Source organism: Bison bison, unplaced genomic scaffold (assembly GCF_000754665.1).
Source record: "Bison bison bison isolate TAMUID 2011002044 unplaced genomic scaffold, Bison_UMD1.0 scf7180017864469, whole genome shotgun sequence".
NCBI lineage: Eukaryota > Metazoa > Chordata > Mammalia > Artiodactyla > Bovidae > Bison > Bison bison.
In genome coordinates, this window is record NW_011495030.1 from 8,571,634 (window position 1) to 8,588,848 (window position 17,215).

At 36.7% G+C, this 17,215-nt stretch overlaps 1 protein-coding gene across 2 annotated transcripts in view; it reads left to right on the forward strand.

Moving 5' to 3' along the window:
- Window positions 1–17,215, forward strand: part of JAK2 (Janus kinase 2) — a 118,537-nt gene that overhangs the window by 24,702 nt on the left and 76,620 nt on the right. For both annotated transcript variants that reach the window (XM_010860722.1, XM_010860721.1), the window contains exon 3: window positions 5,879–6,129. In XM_010860722.1, the coding sequence (XP_010859024.1) occupies window positions 5,904–6,129 (226 nt within the window). In that variant the 5' untranslated portion in view covers window positions 5,879–5,903. The remainder of the gene's footprint in view (window positions 1–5,878; window positions 6,130–17,215) is intronic.

Genomic DNA, 17,215 nt, shown 5'->3' on the forward strand with positions numbered 1-17,215 from the left:
CAGTTCATTTTATGCTAAATTGAATTAATCATTCCTCTCAAACTATCCTTGTGTTCCATATATTCTATTCTGTGAATTATAATACTGGATACCCAGTCTCTCAAACCCCAAATTAAGAAATCATTCTTAACTACTCATATGCCAAGCCAGTTACTACAGATATTCCTTTTAATTGTCTTATAGGTGCTTCTGACTGTAAATATCTAAAATTCATTTCTTCTTTCGTACTCTTTTTATCTATTTTGGCGCTTTGTATATACCTAGTCACTCAGTCAGCTCAGATTGAGGATGGATTCCTCTGTTTCCCTCATGTACATTTGGTGGTTGAGCTAGGTTTATGCATAGCCCTGTCATTTCACTGTATATGTTCTGTTAAATGTTTTGAAACAGTATATGTATTGTTTCATATCTGAGAACTTTTTAGAACAATAACTACTGAGAATTAGATCCAAATTCTTATTCACTGATCATTTCTGTTGAAAACATGATGTTCCTATTACCATTTCTGACATTTCTGACAAGTTCAGGCTGCACTGTCTCTGCCCTTGCGCAGTTTATGTTATGTAATTGTCTTGGCTGTCCCCACACTTGGATGTTTGGTTATTGTTTAGGGAGGTATTGGATTAGACATAATTGATCAAATGTGAAGCGAAAAGTATGTTTGGATAGCCAAATATATGATAGAAATGGACAAACTCGTAGAAATATGAAGAGATAAAGAGAACAGAAGTTTACTTGTTTTGATGCTAAACAGGTATCTGGGGTAATTGTTTTAACATTTCTATTTTTCCTAAAAATACATATATTTAAAAAATGTTTTATGGTACATAATTCAAATACCATATGATTCACTCCTAGCCATACAGTTTCATTTTAAATTAAAGAGGCAAAATGACAATCTGTATGAGCATGAATAGTGAGAAGTTGTATTTGGATATTATTCCCAGCACCTTTAATAATAATTTTTGTACTTTTCTCAAACTGTTCTCAATGAGCTTTTTAGGTTTAGTAGTTGAGGGTGAGGGATTATGGAGAAAATAGCTGTTTGTCTTCTGGAATGGTGTTATGGACGAAGTACACAAGGGAACAGAAGGAAAGGATTTTCTGTGTTACAGATTTTCTGATCATAACCTTTTGCTTACGAGTTTCTGTGATTTTGAGCTAAGAAACTACATGAGATCCAACAGGCTTTCTGTGCTGTGCCTCTGCAATTTCTTTTGCTTCTGTTAAAGCAAAAGAAATTCTTTTGCTTCTTTTGAAACTGCTAAAATCAGACCTCAGATTTGAAGCTGGTGAGAGAATGCCTTTTTGAACATATTTCTTTTAAAAAATAAGCGTATTTTTCTGTGAAATCCTTTTGACTTAATCCTTTATAATCTTGAAGATAACATATCTTCTTGGTTTGAATGCAAATAGCATTTATCGTAAATGTGAGATAGGAGAGCCCTGGAAGGGCAGAAATTCAAAGAAAAAATTAACTTATTTACTAAAATGTTTTAGGTTGTACAAGAGTTGAAATCTGGAGAAGGACATCAGTTTCGATTTGACTTGGCTGCAGATAACTGGAATATACAAATAATCTCTTTTGTGACCCCATGGACTGTAGCCTGCCAGGCTTCTCTGTCCATGGAATTTCCCAGGCAATAATACTAGAGTGGGTTGCCATTTCCTACTCTAGGGGATCTTCCTGAAACAGGGCTTGAACCTGCATTTCCTTTTGGAAATTGGCAGGAGGATTCTTTACCACTGAACCACCAGGGAAGCCTTGCAAATAATATTGGGTTTATTGTTTCTCTCTGTTGGACTTAGTGACTCCCTGGTTGTCAAGAAACTAGTTATCTGCTATCTTTCTTTTCTTCCAACCTTTGCATTGATTTCCATCCTCACGGTTACCTTGTGGTTGCAAGAGAGTCATTGTATAGCTTCCGCTACTGTGTCTTCATTCCAGGTAGCCTGAAGGGGAAAGTAGCAAGGAAAAAAGCATGCACTTTATAGCTAAATTACCAAGGAGTGGACTTGTTGGATCATGGTGTGAATGTATGTATAACTTTGTGAGGAAGTGCTGAACATTTTTGCAAAGTGTTTGTTCAATTTAACATTCCCACCAGCAATGAGAGTTCCAATTTCTCTACAAATTTTTAAACATTTGGTATTAAATTTTCCTTTTTAATGGGTGTGTGAAAGTATCTTATGGTTTTAATTTGTATTTCCCTAATTATTAGTGATATTCAGTAGTTATTCATAAGTGCTTTTGGACGATTTTGTATCTCTTTTGTTGTTGTTCAGTCACAAAGTCATGTCCGACTCCTTGAGACCCCATTCACTGCAGCATGCCAGGCTTCCCTGTCCTTCACTATCTCCTGGAGTTTGCTCAAACTCATGTCCATTGAGTCGGCAATGCCATCCAACCATCTCATTCTCTGTCATACCTTTTTCTCCTGCCCTTAGACTTTTCCAGCATCAAGGTCTTTTCCAATGATTTGACTCTTCACATCACATGGCCAAAGTACTGGAGCTTCAGCATCAGTTCTTCCAAAGCATATTCAGGGTTAATTTCCTTTAGGATTGACTGGTTTGATCTCCTGGCAGTCCAAGGGACTCTCAAGAATCTTCTCCAGCAGCATAGCATCAATCGATAGCAAGAATTCTTTGACAGTCAGCCTTCTTTATAGTCCCAACTCTCCCTTGCATACATGATGACTGGAAAAACCGTAGCTTTGACGCTACAGACCTTTGTTGGCAAAGTGATGTTTCTGCTTTTTAATACACTGTCTAGGTTTGTCATGGAGAAGGCAATGGCACCCCACTCCAGTACTCTTGCCTGGAAAATCCCATGGATGGAGGAGCCTGGTAAGGCTCCAGCCCATGGGGTCACTAAGAGTCGGGCATGACTCAGTGACTTCACTTTCACTTTACACTTCTATGCGTTGGAGAAGGAAATGGCAACCCACTCCAGTATTCTTGCCTGGAGAATCCCAGGGACGGGGGAGCCTGGTGGGCTGCCGTCTATGGGGTCGCACAGAGTCGGACACGACTGAAGCGACTTAGCAGCAGCAGGTTTGTCATAGCTTTTCTTCCAAGGAGCAAGTGTCTTAATTTCATGACTGCAGTCACTGTCTGCAGTGATTTTTTTTTAAGTGTGTTTAAATGTTGTTCCCTTCTTATTTTATTATTGAAAGATAAGTTTCTGTTGTCATGAAGATGGTCCCCATTTCTCTGAAGTGTTTGTTCCAGAAAAAGTTTATTCCTTATGCATATTGGTCAATTATCCATCTCAAATTAGTAGTTATGTATGGTATAAAGTCGAGGTCAAAGTTCTTTTCTTTTTTTTTTTTCACCTCCCATATGAATAACCAATTGACTGAGAAACATTTTTTGAAAAAATAATCATTTCTTCTCCACTGAAGTGTAATGAGGCATTTTTTCTGATTAGGTGACCATATGTGAGGATTTTTTTTTTTTTTTTTGGTATTCTGTTTCATTTGCCTATTTATTTGTAGTTATTGCAATACCAACCTGACTTAATTACTCTGACTTTATAATAAATCTTGGTGTCTGGTAGTATAAATTCTCCATTTTGCTCTTCAAGATTATCTTGGCTATTGTAAGTCCTTTTTGTTTTTCATATAGATTTTAGCTTGTAAATTTCCATAGAGTAAGCTGCTAAAATTTTAATTGGGATTGTGTTGAATCTATAGATCAATTTGGAGAAGAATCAATATCTGGACAACATTGACTTTCCTATCATTGTCTATCACCATGTTCTGTTCTTGACTTTTATTTTTTGTATTTTTCATAAAATATAATTGATTAACAATATTAGTTCCAGATGTACAGCATAGTGAGTCAGTACTTTTACAGATTGTACTTTGGAAAGTTGTTACAAGATAACAGTTATAGTTCCCTGTGCTGTACAGTATATCCACGTTATTTTATACAGGCTAGAGTGTATGTCTTAAGAACTAAAGAGCCTCTTGATGAGGGGGAAGAGGAGAGCGAAAAAGCTGGATTAAAACTCAGCATTCAAAAAATTAAGGTCATGGCGTCTAGGCCCATCACTTCATGGCAAATAGAAGAAGAAAAACTAGAAACAGTGCTGCTATAAATGTAGGGGTGCTTGAAGCTTTTCAAATTAGTGTTGTTGGTTTTTCTGAATATGTATCCAGGAGTGGAATTGCTGGATCATATGGTTATTCTATTTTTAGTTTTTTGAGGAAACTCCACACTTTTTTCCATAGAGACTGCACCAATGTATATGCCCACCACCATTGTAGTAGAGTTCTTTTTTCCTCCATCTTCTCCAGCATTTATTATTAGTAGACTTTTTGATGATGGTGATTCTGACAGGTGTGAGGTGATACTTCATTGTTTTGATATGTATTTCTCTAATAATTAGTGATGTTGAGTATCTTTTCATGTTTCTATTGGCAATCTGTATGTCTTCTTTAGAAAAATATCCAAATTTTCTGGCCTTTTTTTTTTTTCTTCTAACAATGTTTTCATTTCAGAGTTCCTACAGATATTTCAATAAATTTGTCCCTATATATTTGACTTTTTGATTCCTGTTATAAATTATATCGGGGCTTCCCTGGTGGCTCAGAGGTTAAAGCGTCTGCCTGCAATGCGGGAGACCTGGGTTCGATTTCTGCATTGGGAAGATCCCCTGGAGAAGGAAACGGCAGCCCACTTCAGTTTTCTTGCCTGGAGAATCCCATGGACAGAGGAGCCTGGTGGGCTACAGTCCACGGGGTCGCAAAGAATCGGACACAACTGAGCGACTTCACTATCAGTTTAAAATGTTCATTTTTTAATTGGTTCTGGCATATGGGAATTGCAATAGATTTTTGTATATTGGCTTTGTATCTTGTGATCTTATAAGCTCACTTTAGTAAGTTTTAGATTCTTGTAAGTTTTCTATGTAGTTTTACCTTTTCCATTATACCTTTTATTTCTTTTTTTTTGCCATATTGCACTGTCCAGGACCACACTACAATATTGATTTGAAGACATGATTTTAGACATGCATATTAAGTTTTTGAATTCAGGAAAAAAAAGTTTGATATTTTGCCATTAAGTTATTAATTTTAGGTCTTTTGTAGTTACTCTTAATCACACGTTTGCTTTTAAACCTAGTTTGCTGAGTTTTTAATCACAGACTATTGTAGAATTTTAATTCAGTTTTGGCATTTAGTGAAATGATCATATGTTACTTTTCTCATTTATTCTAATAGTAAATTTTATTGATTGAATTTTGATTATTCAGTTAACCTTGCATTTCTGGTATAACTCAGTCAAGATTTTTATTTTGGCTGAACCACATGGGTTGTGATCTTAGTTCCCTGACCAGGGATCAAACCTGGGCCGCAGCACTGACAGCAAATCCCAAGTCCTAACCACTGGACCACCAGGGAATTCCCAAACTCAGTCAAGATTTATTATTCTTTTAAAAATTACTGGATTCAGTTTGCCAGGTTTTTTTTTTTCCTTCAGTATGCATCTTATATCCTTATGAGAGTTACTATTGTGGAAAGATTATAAATTGCTGAAGTTTCATGTGATGGTTAACAATAATAATGCATTTTCAGTTAAGGTATGTACAGTGGATTTTTTTTTATGATATAATGCTATTGTACACCTAATAGAGTACAGTATAGTGTAAATATAACTTTTATATGTACTGGGAAACTAAAAAATTGGTGTGACTTATTTTATTGCACTGATCTGGAACAGAACCTTCAGTATCTCTGAGAAATGCTTGTTCATGATACTTATTCAATAGTGGATTTGACAGAGTCAATGCTATCAGTGAAGACTTCTTTATATATGAAGGATAACTTACCAGTGTCACTTTCATTTGTAACTTTGGTTTCTCTTACAGGCAAATGTTCTGAAAACGACTCTGCATGGGAATGGCTTGCCTTACAATGACAGAAATGGAAGGAACATCCACATCCCCTGTACATCAGAATGGTGATATTTCTGGAAATGCTAACTCTGTGAAGCAAATAGATCCAGTCCTACAGGTCTATCTTTATCATTCCCTTGGGAACGCTGAGGGGGATTATCTGCAGTTTCTAACTGGAGAGTATGTTGCTGAAGAGATCTGTATTGCTGCTTCTAAAGCTTGTGGTAAGTATTAAAAAACAGTGTTTTTCTTCTTATTAACATCTGCTTGGTTTATTATACTCTAACACAATGTACCTGTGTAATATATTTTTTATGCTTCTATGACTGACAACTGTTTTCATATGCATATAAAATGAGAAAATTACTAAAGTAGAATACAAGGTAAATTCTGTGTTGAGGTAGTGGTATAGAATGAATGTGTTTCGCCCAAATTTGTGTTGTGACCTACTCCTCCAGTGTGATGACTTTGGAAGTGGGATTTTCCAGAGATGAATCAGTCATGAGAGTGGACCCCTCATTAGTGGGACTAGTACCTTTATTAACGAGATCGCTGAGAGTTCCTTTGCCCCTCCTGCCATGTGTGGACATAGCAAGAAGATGAATAAGAAAATGAATCATCTATGAACCAGGAATAGGGTCCTCATTAGATACCGCATCTGCTTGATTTCATACTTCCCAACCTCCAGAAATGTGAGAAATATGTTTCTTTTTTTTATAAGCCACTTCATGTATGATAATTTTCTTATAGCATCCTGAATGAGCTAAAACAGCAACTGGTACTGAGAAGTGGAAGGGCGGTAACAAGTTTCTAAAAATGTAAAAGTGGCTTTGGGACTGGGTAATGGAAGAGTTTTGAGGTGCATGCTAGAAAAAGTCTACATTGTTGGGAACAGATCTTTAAAGGAGATTTTGGTGAGGACTTGGAAAGAAAGAAACAGAGTTGTAAGAAAACAATTTTCTTAGAGGACACCTGTGCAATCCTGTGGAGAATATTGGTAGAATTGTGTTCCATTAAAGACCATTCTGATAAGATCTAAGATGGAAATAAGGACCATGTTATTAGAAACTGAAAGAAAAGTGATCCTTGTTATAAAGTGTCAAAGAACTTGGTTGAGTTGTGTTCATGTTTCAGTGCTTTGTAGAATGTAGAACTTAAGAGCAATAAAATTGGGTGTTTACTTCAAGTCTTTTCTAAGCGAAGGGTTGAAGGTGTGGCTTGAGTCCTCATAACTGCTTATAGTTGTGAAAAATTAATGCTGTTGCTGAGCTCCTTGGCTGCCCTGGATATGGTTCTGGCAGCCCCTAGTGGCAGTTATCCCTCAGCGGGGTGCAGGCAGCAGACTTTGGTGGAATAAGTATCTCTGCTAGCAGAGAATGCAAAGGCCCTGGAGGCATGTCTGACTCCACCTATATTTCAAAGAAGGGAAGCATGGGGCAGGGCTGCCAGGAGTCTTTGGTGCCCAGCAAAGCTGGAGGGGCAGGAATGTTGCCCTGGTGTGCTCTGCAGATGGGATCTCTGCTTCAGTGGGTCTGGAAGGCAGAGTATCAAGTTAGAGGGTTATTCATCAGCCTTAAGGTCTAATGGAATTTGCCTTACTAGGTTTTAGATTTATTTGAGACTTGTCACTCATTTTTTCTTTTCTCTTGTAATGGAAATATTTGTCCTATGCCTGTTGGAATGGGAACATCTGTCCTATGCCTTTTCTACCATTATATTTTAGAAACACATAATTTGTTTGATTTCATAGGTTTACAGCTGGAGAACCTCAGGATGAATTGTACCTTGTTGTTCAGTCGCTAAGTCATGTCTGACTCTGCAACCCAATGGACTGCAAAACGCCAGGCTTCCCTACTCTTCATCATCTTCCGGAGCATGCTCAAACTCATGTCCTTTGAGTCGGTGATGCCATCCAACCTCTGTCGTTCCCTTCTCCTCCTGCCTTCAATCTTTCCCAGCATCAGGGTCTTTTCTAATGAGTTGGCTCTTCTCATCAGATGGCCAAAATATTGGAGCTTCAGCATCAGTCCTTCCAATGAATATTCAGGATTGATTTCCTTTGGGATTGACTGGTTTGATCTCTTTGATGTCCAAGGGACTCTCATGAGTCTTCCCCAGAACCACAATTGGAAAACATCAGTTCTTTGGCACTCAGCCTTCTTTATAGTCCAACTCTCACATCTGTACACGACTGCCGGAAGAACCATAGCTTTTACTATACAGAGCTTTGTTGGCAAAGGGATGTCTCTGCTTTTTCATATGATGTCTAGGTTTGTCATAGCTTATGACACCAAAGATGCTTTCGTGGAGATGCTTATTCCACCAGAGTTTGAGTCTCTTTTTTCCAAAGAGTGAGCATCTTTTAATTTCATGGCTGGGGTCACCATTTGTAGTGATTTTTGAGCCCAAGAAAATAAAATCTATCACTGCTTTCACTTTTTCCCTTCTATTTGCCATGAGGCGATGGAACTGGATGCCATGATCTTTGTTTTTTGAATGTTGAGTTCTAAGCCAGCTTTTTTCACTCTCCTCTTTCTCTCTTATCAAGAGGCTCTTCAGCTCCTCATCCCTCTGCCATTAGAGTAGTGTTATCTGCATACTGAGGTTGTTAATATTACTTCCTGGCAGTCTTGATTCCAGCTTGTGATTCATCCAGTCTGGCATATCACATGATGTATTCAGCATAAAAGGTAAAGAAGCAGGTGACAGTGTACAGTCCTGTTGTACTCTTTTTCTGATTTTGAAGTAGTCTGTTGTTTCATGTCTCGTTATAACTGTTGCTTCTTGACCTGCATACAGATTTCTTGGGAGGCAAGTAAGGTGGTCTGGTATGCCAATCTCTTTAAGAATTGTCCACAGTTTGTTGTGATCCACAATCAAAGGTGTTAGCGTAGTCAGTGAAGCAGAAGTAGATACTTTTCTGGAACTTCTTGCTTTCTCCATGATCCAACATATACTGGCAATTTGATCTTGGCTAATCTGCCTTTTCTAAACCCAGCTTGTACATCTGGATGTTCTCAGTTCACATACTGCTGAAGCCTTGCTTGAGTCTCATCCACACCTGATTTAGATGATATTTAGATGAGACTTTGAACTCAGACTTTGGGTTGATGCTGGAATGAGTTAAGGCTTCTGGGGCTATTGTGATGGAATGAATATATTTTGAATGTGAAAGGATATTATTTTTGGAGGGCCAGGAATAGAATGCTATAGGTTGAGGGAGAAGGACACAAACATTCAAATTCATAAGTTGAAACATATTCTCCCAATGTGATTGTATTTGACAGTGTTACCAGGTCATAAGGTTAAATATCACCTTACCCAACTTGCTTTTCTACCCTTATGTGGCTTAGTTATAGATAGCTAAGTTATCTGTGTCTCTTCGAATTACGGATATTTGTGTCTGTTTTTTCAAGATGTAGTCAGTTATGTTATGGTGTGAAATATGTGTTCCTAAAAGACACTGTGTTCTGCAGAATTGTGCAGTAAAAAGCACAGGGCTTATAGGAAAAATAAGGTTAGGGGTATGACAGTCTAAACTTGGTGATATTAAAAAAAAAAACTTAGTAAAAACAGCACATGCTAAGTGGTAAGAAAATATATAAATAGTACAATATATTTGGCACTTTACCTTAAAAAAGTTATGAAGCTTGTTGGTGGAAGTGGATGTTGAAAAGGTTGCATCCTGTGAGTTAGTGTGAAGTTGTAGAAGGAAGGTTATCTGAAATCACATGAGAAGTTGTAACACCACATGTTGATGGCTGTGACTTATAACACATGTGGTAAACTGAGATAGCTGGTAGGTGTTTGTTCCATGTATAGCCTCAGTTTGGATTCCAGGCTGAAGGAATAACCCCTAAATGAGACATGGTGTTCTCCTGGTAAAAGGCAAAAAAAACATGAGGGCTGGAAATGAAATACCTCCTACTGCCTCTTTTTGGAACTAACACACTACCACTCTTGCTCAGATTCCATTGGTCAAACTGAGTCATATGGCCAAGCCAGTGTTGGGTCAGATGAGGTGGTCCTCTCAGGGAGTGGGAGGAAAAGATGGAGTATTTATGAGCAATAATGTAGTCTGCTACACTTTTCCCTCTTGGCCACAAATAATTTTCTTTTTTCAGTATTTAAAATAAATTTTTCCTTCCTCAGTGAGGATACCCAAAGCCATCATTGAATCAGGTTTAAAATCTAGGTTCTCCCTATATTCTCTCAGTCATGTCTAGATGGTCTTCTTGATTCAGAAATCTGTGAAATGAGAAGACAGTTATTCTGATATCATATCTATAGCCTTGACAAGTTTTACGTTAAAGATATGAGATAATTAGCTCTAGTGTAGAAACAGCAAGGTTTAGACAAAAGAGGCTGTAGAGTTATCTTTTGGAATCCTCCCACCTCTCTGAGTCCTTTACCAGTTAGACTTTCTTGACTACCTACTCACATATCTATTATCTTCAAATTCCTTTCCATTCCCATCCCCAAATGCCCTTTATTGAATGACCTTTTGTTAGGTATAGCTTTGATGATAAAATAATTTATATTAAGTTATAAATAAGTTTTAATATTAAGATATTTGTATTTAATGAAGAATCTTGATCTAACTTCTAATTGTAAAAAAAAATGCTTAAAGGAAGTGTATTTTTTAAAGTGACTTTTATTCTTTTCTCAGTTGAAATGAGAATATGAAGTTAATGTTACAGTTGTATCCCATTTACCTCTTTCAGCTGGCTGAAATTTATTCTCATTGTTTACATAAAACACATAATTGTTTTATATGTGTTACTCAGTTCTTACAATAGCACTAGGGTGTATGTGTGTATTGATAAGCATCTGATAGCTTTTTTAAAAATTGTTTTTATATTGGAATATAGTTGATTAACAATGTTGTGTTAGTTTCAGGTGTATAGCAAAGTGATTCGGTTTGACATTTATATGTATCTGTTCTTTTTCAAATTATTTTTCCATTTAGGTTATTAAGCAGAGTCTTGAGTCTGAGTCTTGAGCAGAGTTTCCTGAAGTATACAGTAGGTCCTTGTTGGTTATCTACGTACATGTAAATCCCAAACTCCGATTCTATCCCTCTCCCCTACCCTTTCCCTTTGTAACTCTAACTTCTCTGAGTCTGAGTCTCTTTCTGTTTTGTAAATAAGTTCATTTGCATTATTTCTTTAAATTCCACATATAAACAATATCATATGATAATTGTCTTTCTGTGTCTTACTTAGTATGATAATTTCTAGTTCTATCCATGTTGTTGCAAATGGCATCGTTTCATTCTTTTAAATGGCTGAGTAATATTCTGGTGTATATATGTATGGCATCTTTTTTATCCATTCCTGTGTTGATGGCCCTTTAGCTTGCTTCCATGTCTTGGCTATTGTAAACAGTGCTGCAGTGAACATTGAAGTGCATGTATCTTTTGAAACTATCCAGTTTTTCTCTGGATAGCTATATGCTCAGGAATGGTATTGCTGGATTACATGGTTCAGTTCAGTTCAGTTCAGTCGCTCAGTCGTGTCCGACTCTTTGCGACCCCATGAATCGCAGCACGCCGGGCCTCCCTGTCCATCACCAACTCCCGGTAGCCCTACTTTAATTTTCTTAAGGACCCTCCATATGGTTCTCCATAGTAGCTGTACCAATGTACAGTCCCACCAACAGTGTAAGAGGGTTCTCTTTTCTCCACACTCTTTTCATCATTTATTGTGTGTAGATTTTTTGATGATGGCCATTCTGACTGGTGTGAGGTGATCTCTCATATTTTTGATTTGTATTTCTCTAGTAACTGGAGGAGATTGAGGGCAGGAGGAGAAGGGGACAACAGAGGATGAGATGGTTGGATGGCATCACCGACTCAATGGACATAAGTTTGGGTGAACTCCAGGAGTTGGTGATGTTCAGGGAGGCCTGGCGTGCTGCAGTTCATGGGGTCGCAAAGAGTCAGACACGACTGAGCGACTGAACTGAACTGAACTGAATAATTAGTGATGTTGAGTATTTTTTCATGTGCCTCTTGGTCTTCTTTGGAGAAATGTCTATTTAGGTTTCTGCCCATTTTTTATTGTATTTTTTTATCATTGTTGTTATGCATGAGGTATTTGTAGATTTTTGGAGACCAGTCCCTGTCCTTCAGATAGTTCGTAAGTATTTTCTTCCATTCTATGGGTTGTCTTTTCATTTTGTTTATGGTTTCCTTTGCTGTGCAAAAGCTTTTGAGTTTAATTAGGTCCCATTTGCTTATTTCCATTTTTATAACCTTAGGAGCTGTGTTGAAAAGGATATTGCTGTGTTTCATGTCAGAGAGTGTTTTGCCTATGTTTTTCTCTTAGAGTTTTATAATATCTGGTCTTACATTTAGGTCTTTAGTTCATTTTATGTTTGTGTATGGTGTTAAGGAATATTCTATTTCATTTTTTTATATATAGCTGTCCAGTTTTCCCAGCACCATGTATTGAAGACACTGTCTTTTCTTCATTGTATAATCTTGCCTCCTTTGTCATAGATTAATTGATTATAGATGCATGGGTGTATTTCTGGGCTTTCTATCCTGTTCCACTGATTTATCTTTCTGTTTTTGTGCCAGTGCCATACTGTTTTGATGATTGTAGCTTTATTCAGTAATCTGAGGTCAGGGAGTCTGATTCCTTCAACTCTATTTTTCTTTCACAGATTGCTTTGACTCTTCGGGGTCTTCTGTGTCTCCATACAGATTTTAAGATTTTTTATTCTAGTTCTAAAAAAATGCCATTGATAATTTGATAGGGAATTGCATTGAGTCTGTATTTTGCCTTGGACAGTATAGTCATTTTGACATTATTAATTGTTGCAATCCAAGAACATGGTATAGCTTTCCAGTTGTGTCATTTTCAGTTGTTTTCATCAGCTTCTTAGTTTTTGGAGTACAGGTCTTTTGTCTCTTTAGATAGGTTTATTCTTAGGTATATATTATTTTTGATGTGATGATAAATGGCATTGTTTCTTGAATTTCTCTTTCTGATCTTTCATTGTTAGTGTATACAAATGGAGTATATTTCTGTGTATTAATTTTATATCCTGCAACTTTACCTAATTCTTTAATAAGCTCTAGTAATTTTGTAGTAGTGTCTTAGGGGCTTTCTATGTATAGTATCATGGCATCTACAAATAGTGACAGTCTTACTTTTTCTTTTCCAATTTGGATTCCCTTTATTTCTTTTTCTTCTCTAATTGCTGTACTGAGGACTTACAAAACTGTGTTGAATAAAAGTAGTGAGAGTGGACATCCTTGTCTTGTTCCTGATCTTAGAGGAAATGCTTTCAGATTTTCACTGTTCAGTATGATGTTAGCTATAGGTTTGTCATATATGGACTTTATTATGTTGAAGTATGTTCCCTCTGTCCCACTTCCTGGAGAGTTTTTGTTATGAATTCATGTTGAATTTTGTCAGAAGATTTTTCTGCATTTATTGAGATGATCATATAGTTTTTATTATTCAGATTGTTGATGTGATGATTCACACTGATCTGTGGATATTGAAAAATTCTTGCATCCCTGGGATAATCCCACTTGATCATGGTGTATGATCCTTTTAATGTATTGTTAGATTTGAACTGCTAGTAGTTTGTTGAGGATTTTTGCATCTATGTACATCAGTGATATTAGCCAGTAATTTTCTTGTGATATTTGTTTTTTGTTGGTATTGGGATGATGGTGGCCTCATAGAATGAGTGTGGGAGTGTGTTTTACTCTGCAGTTTTTGAAATAGTTTCAGAAGTAAAAGTGTTAACTCTTTTCTAGGTGTTTGATAGAATACACTTGTAAAGCCATCTGGTCCTGAACATTTATTAGTTGGGAGTTTTTAAATCATGGTTTCAATTTCATTACTTGTGATTAGTCTATTCGTATTTTCTATTTTTTTCTGCCTCAGTTTCAGGAGTTGTACCTTTCTAAGAATTAGTCCATTTCTTCCAAATAATCCATTTTATTGGTATATAGTTGCTTGTAGCAGTCTTTTATGATTCTTTGTATTTCTGTGATATGTGTAGTAAATTCTCCTTTTTCATTTGCAGTTTTATTGATTTGAGCCCTCTCCTTTCTGTTGATGAATTAGCTAGAGGTGTATCAGTTTTGTTTATCTTTTCAAGTAGCCTACTTTTAGTTTCATTAATCTTTTCTTTTTTTCATTTCTATTTCATTTATTTCTCTGATCTTCATGATGATGCTTTTCTTCTAATAACTTTGGATTTTTTTCTTTAGTTGCTTTTGGTGTAAGATTAGCTCATTTATTTGAATTTTTTCTTATTTCTTGAGGTATGGTTATATTGCTGTAAATTTCCATCTTAGAACGCCTTTGCCGCATCCCAAGGGTTTCGAATTATCATGCTTTTTTTTTCCATTTGTCTTTAGGCATTTAAAAATTTCCTCTTTTATTTATTCAGTGATTCATTGGCTGCTTAGTAGCAAATTGTTTAGCATCCACATGTTTGCATGTTTTTTTGTATTTTTGTTGTTTTTTTTTTTTTAATAGTTTTTCTTATAGTTGGTTTGTAATCTGATAATGTTGTGGTTGGAAAAGATGCTTGATATGGTTTTAATGTTCTTAAGTTTACTGAGGCTCTCTTTGTGGGCCAGTGTGTGGTCAGTCCTGGAGAATGTTCCATGTGCACTTGAGAAGAATATGTATTCTGTTGCTTTGGGTGGAATACTCTATAAATATCAGTTAAGTCCATGTGCTTTAAGGTTTTAAGACATGTGTTTACATATTGATTTTCTGTCTGAGTGATCTGTCCATTGATGAAAGTGAAGTGTTAAACTTCTCCTTTTTTATCTTTTGTTGTTGATTTCTCCTTGTATGGCTCTTGGTATTTGTCTTATTTATTGAGGTGCTCCTATGTTGGGTACATATATATTTACAATTGTTTTGTCTTCTTTTTGGATTTATCTCTTAATCATCATGTAGTGTTCTTCTTTGTCTCCCATGACAGTCCTTATTTTAAAATCTGTTTTGTCTGATAAGAGTATTGCTACTTCAGTTTTCTTTTGATTTCCATTTGCATGGAATACCTTTTTTTTTATTCCCTCACTTTCAGTCTGTATTGTCTCTAGATCTGAAGTGGGTCTCTTGTAGATAGCCTGTGTATGAGCCTATTTTTTTGTGTCTGTGTCTTTTGTTTGGAGGATTTAATCTGTTAATGTTAAAGGTAATTATCAATATGTGTTTCTTATTGCCATTTCATTAATTGTTTTGGATTTATTTTTGTAGGTGTTTTTTCTTCCCCCCTTCTTTTGTTCTCTTGAGATTTGATGGCTAACTTTAGTGTTTTGTTTGGATTCTTTTTTCTTTTATGTGTGTGTATCTATTGTAGATTTTTGGTTTGTGGTTACCATGAGGTTTTGTAATAGCAGTCTGTATATAAACAAGATTGTTTTAAGTTGCTGATCTTTTAATACCAAACGCATTTCTAATATCCTGCATTTGTGCTCTCCTCACAATTTCTGGTTTTGATATTATATTTCTGTGTGGATGATTTCCTGCCTTTACTGTATATTTGTCTTTACCAGTGAGCTTTTCCATTTACAATTTTGTTGCTAGTTGTGGCCTTTCTTTTCTACTTGAAAAGTTCCCTGATGATTTTTGCTGAAATGCACCTTGTAATCATAATAAGATTAACAAGAGCTGGTCCTGCCACAGCATTAACTCTGGAAGGGGAAATGTCTGTGGAGACTGACCTCAGTCCTAGGTGGGTCTTTAGGTACTTCTGGTTCCTAGCAACATTATTGATAAGCTGAAACTGACACGAGTTAGTATGTTTATCTCTCTTTTAAAGTGAGGAAATTAACCAAATGACTCTTTTTCTTTGACTTGATCTGACAGTTCCTTTTTGGAGTTTTTGAGGTAGAGTTGTCTGGGTCCTACTCTTTAATACTGACAATTCTGGCCAATTCAGAGATAGTTCAGACATTTACTCATCCAAGGCAATACCCTTGGCACCATCTAATAGTGGATCATACCCAGTGGGTATGAAGTAATGTCTCATGTTTGTTTTTTGTAAATACTTTATTGATATATAATTCAATTCCATGCATTTAAAGTCATATGTTTCACCCTTAAAAATGTACAGTTCAGTATTTTGTATTATCCTCACAGAGGTGTCCAGCCATCACTACCCTCAAGAAACCCCTGTGCTTATTGGATATCACTTCCTAACTCTCTATTCTTCCCTAGTTACTTAGACAACCACCAGTCTAGTTTCTGTCTCAATAAATTTACCTTTTTGTCTCAGTAAATTTGAATCATAAAATATTTGGTCTTTTGTTACTGACTTCTTAAGCTCATATAATGTTTATAAGGTTCATTAATGTTGTATCACTTCAATTCAGTTCAGTTCAGTCGCTCAGTTGTGTCTGACCCCATGGACTGCAGCACATGAGGCTTCCCTGTCCATCCCTCCCAACTCCCAGAGTTTACTCAAACTCATATCCATTGAGTCGGTGATGCCATCCAACCATCTCATCCTCTGTCATCCCCTTCTCCTCCCGACTTCAGTCTTTCCCAGCATCGGGTCTTTTCCAATGAGTCAGTTCTTTGCATCAGGTGGCCAAAGGATTGGAGTTTCAACATCAACATCAGTCCTTCCAATGAATATTCAGGACTGATTTCCTTTAGGATGGACTGGTTTGATCTCCTTGCTGTCCAAGGGATTCTCAAGAGTCTTCTCCAACAACCACAGTTCAAAAGCATCAATTCTTTGGTGCTCAGCTTTCTTTATAGTCCAACTCTCACATCCATACATGACCACTGGAAAAACCATACCTTTGACTAGACAGACCTTTGTTGGCAAAGTAATGTCTCTGCTTTTTAATATGCTGTCTAGGTTAGTCATATCTTTTCTTCCAGGGAGCAAGCGTCTTTTAATTTCATGGCTGCAGTCACCATCTGCAGTGTTTTTGGAGCCCCCCCCAAATAAAGTCTGTCACTATTTCCCTTGTTTCCCCATCTATTTGCCATAAAGTGATGGGACCAGATGCCATGATCTTCGTTTTCTGAATGTTGAGTTTTAAGGCAGCTTTTCACTCTCCTCTTTCACTTTCATCAAGAGGCTCTTTAGTTTTTCTTTGCTTTCTGCCATAAGAGTGGTGTCATCTGCATATCTGAGGTTATTGATATTTCTCCGGGCAGTCTTGATTCAGCTTGTGCTTCCTCCAGCCCAGCATTTCACATGATGTACTCTGCGTATAACTTAAATAAGCAGGGTGACAATATACAGCCTCAACGTACTCCTTTTCTTATTTGGAACCAGTCTGTTGTTCCATGTCCAGTTCTAACTGTT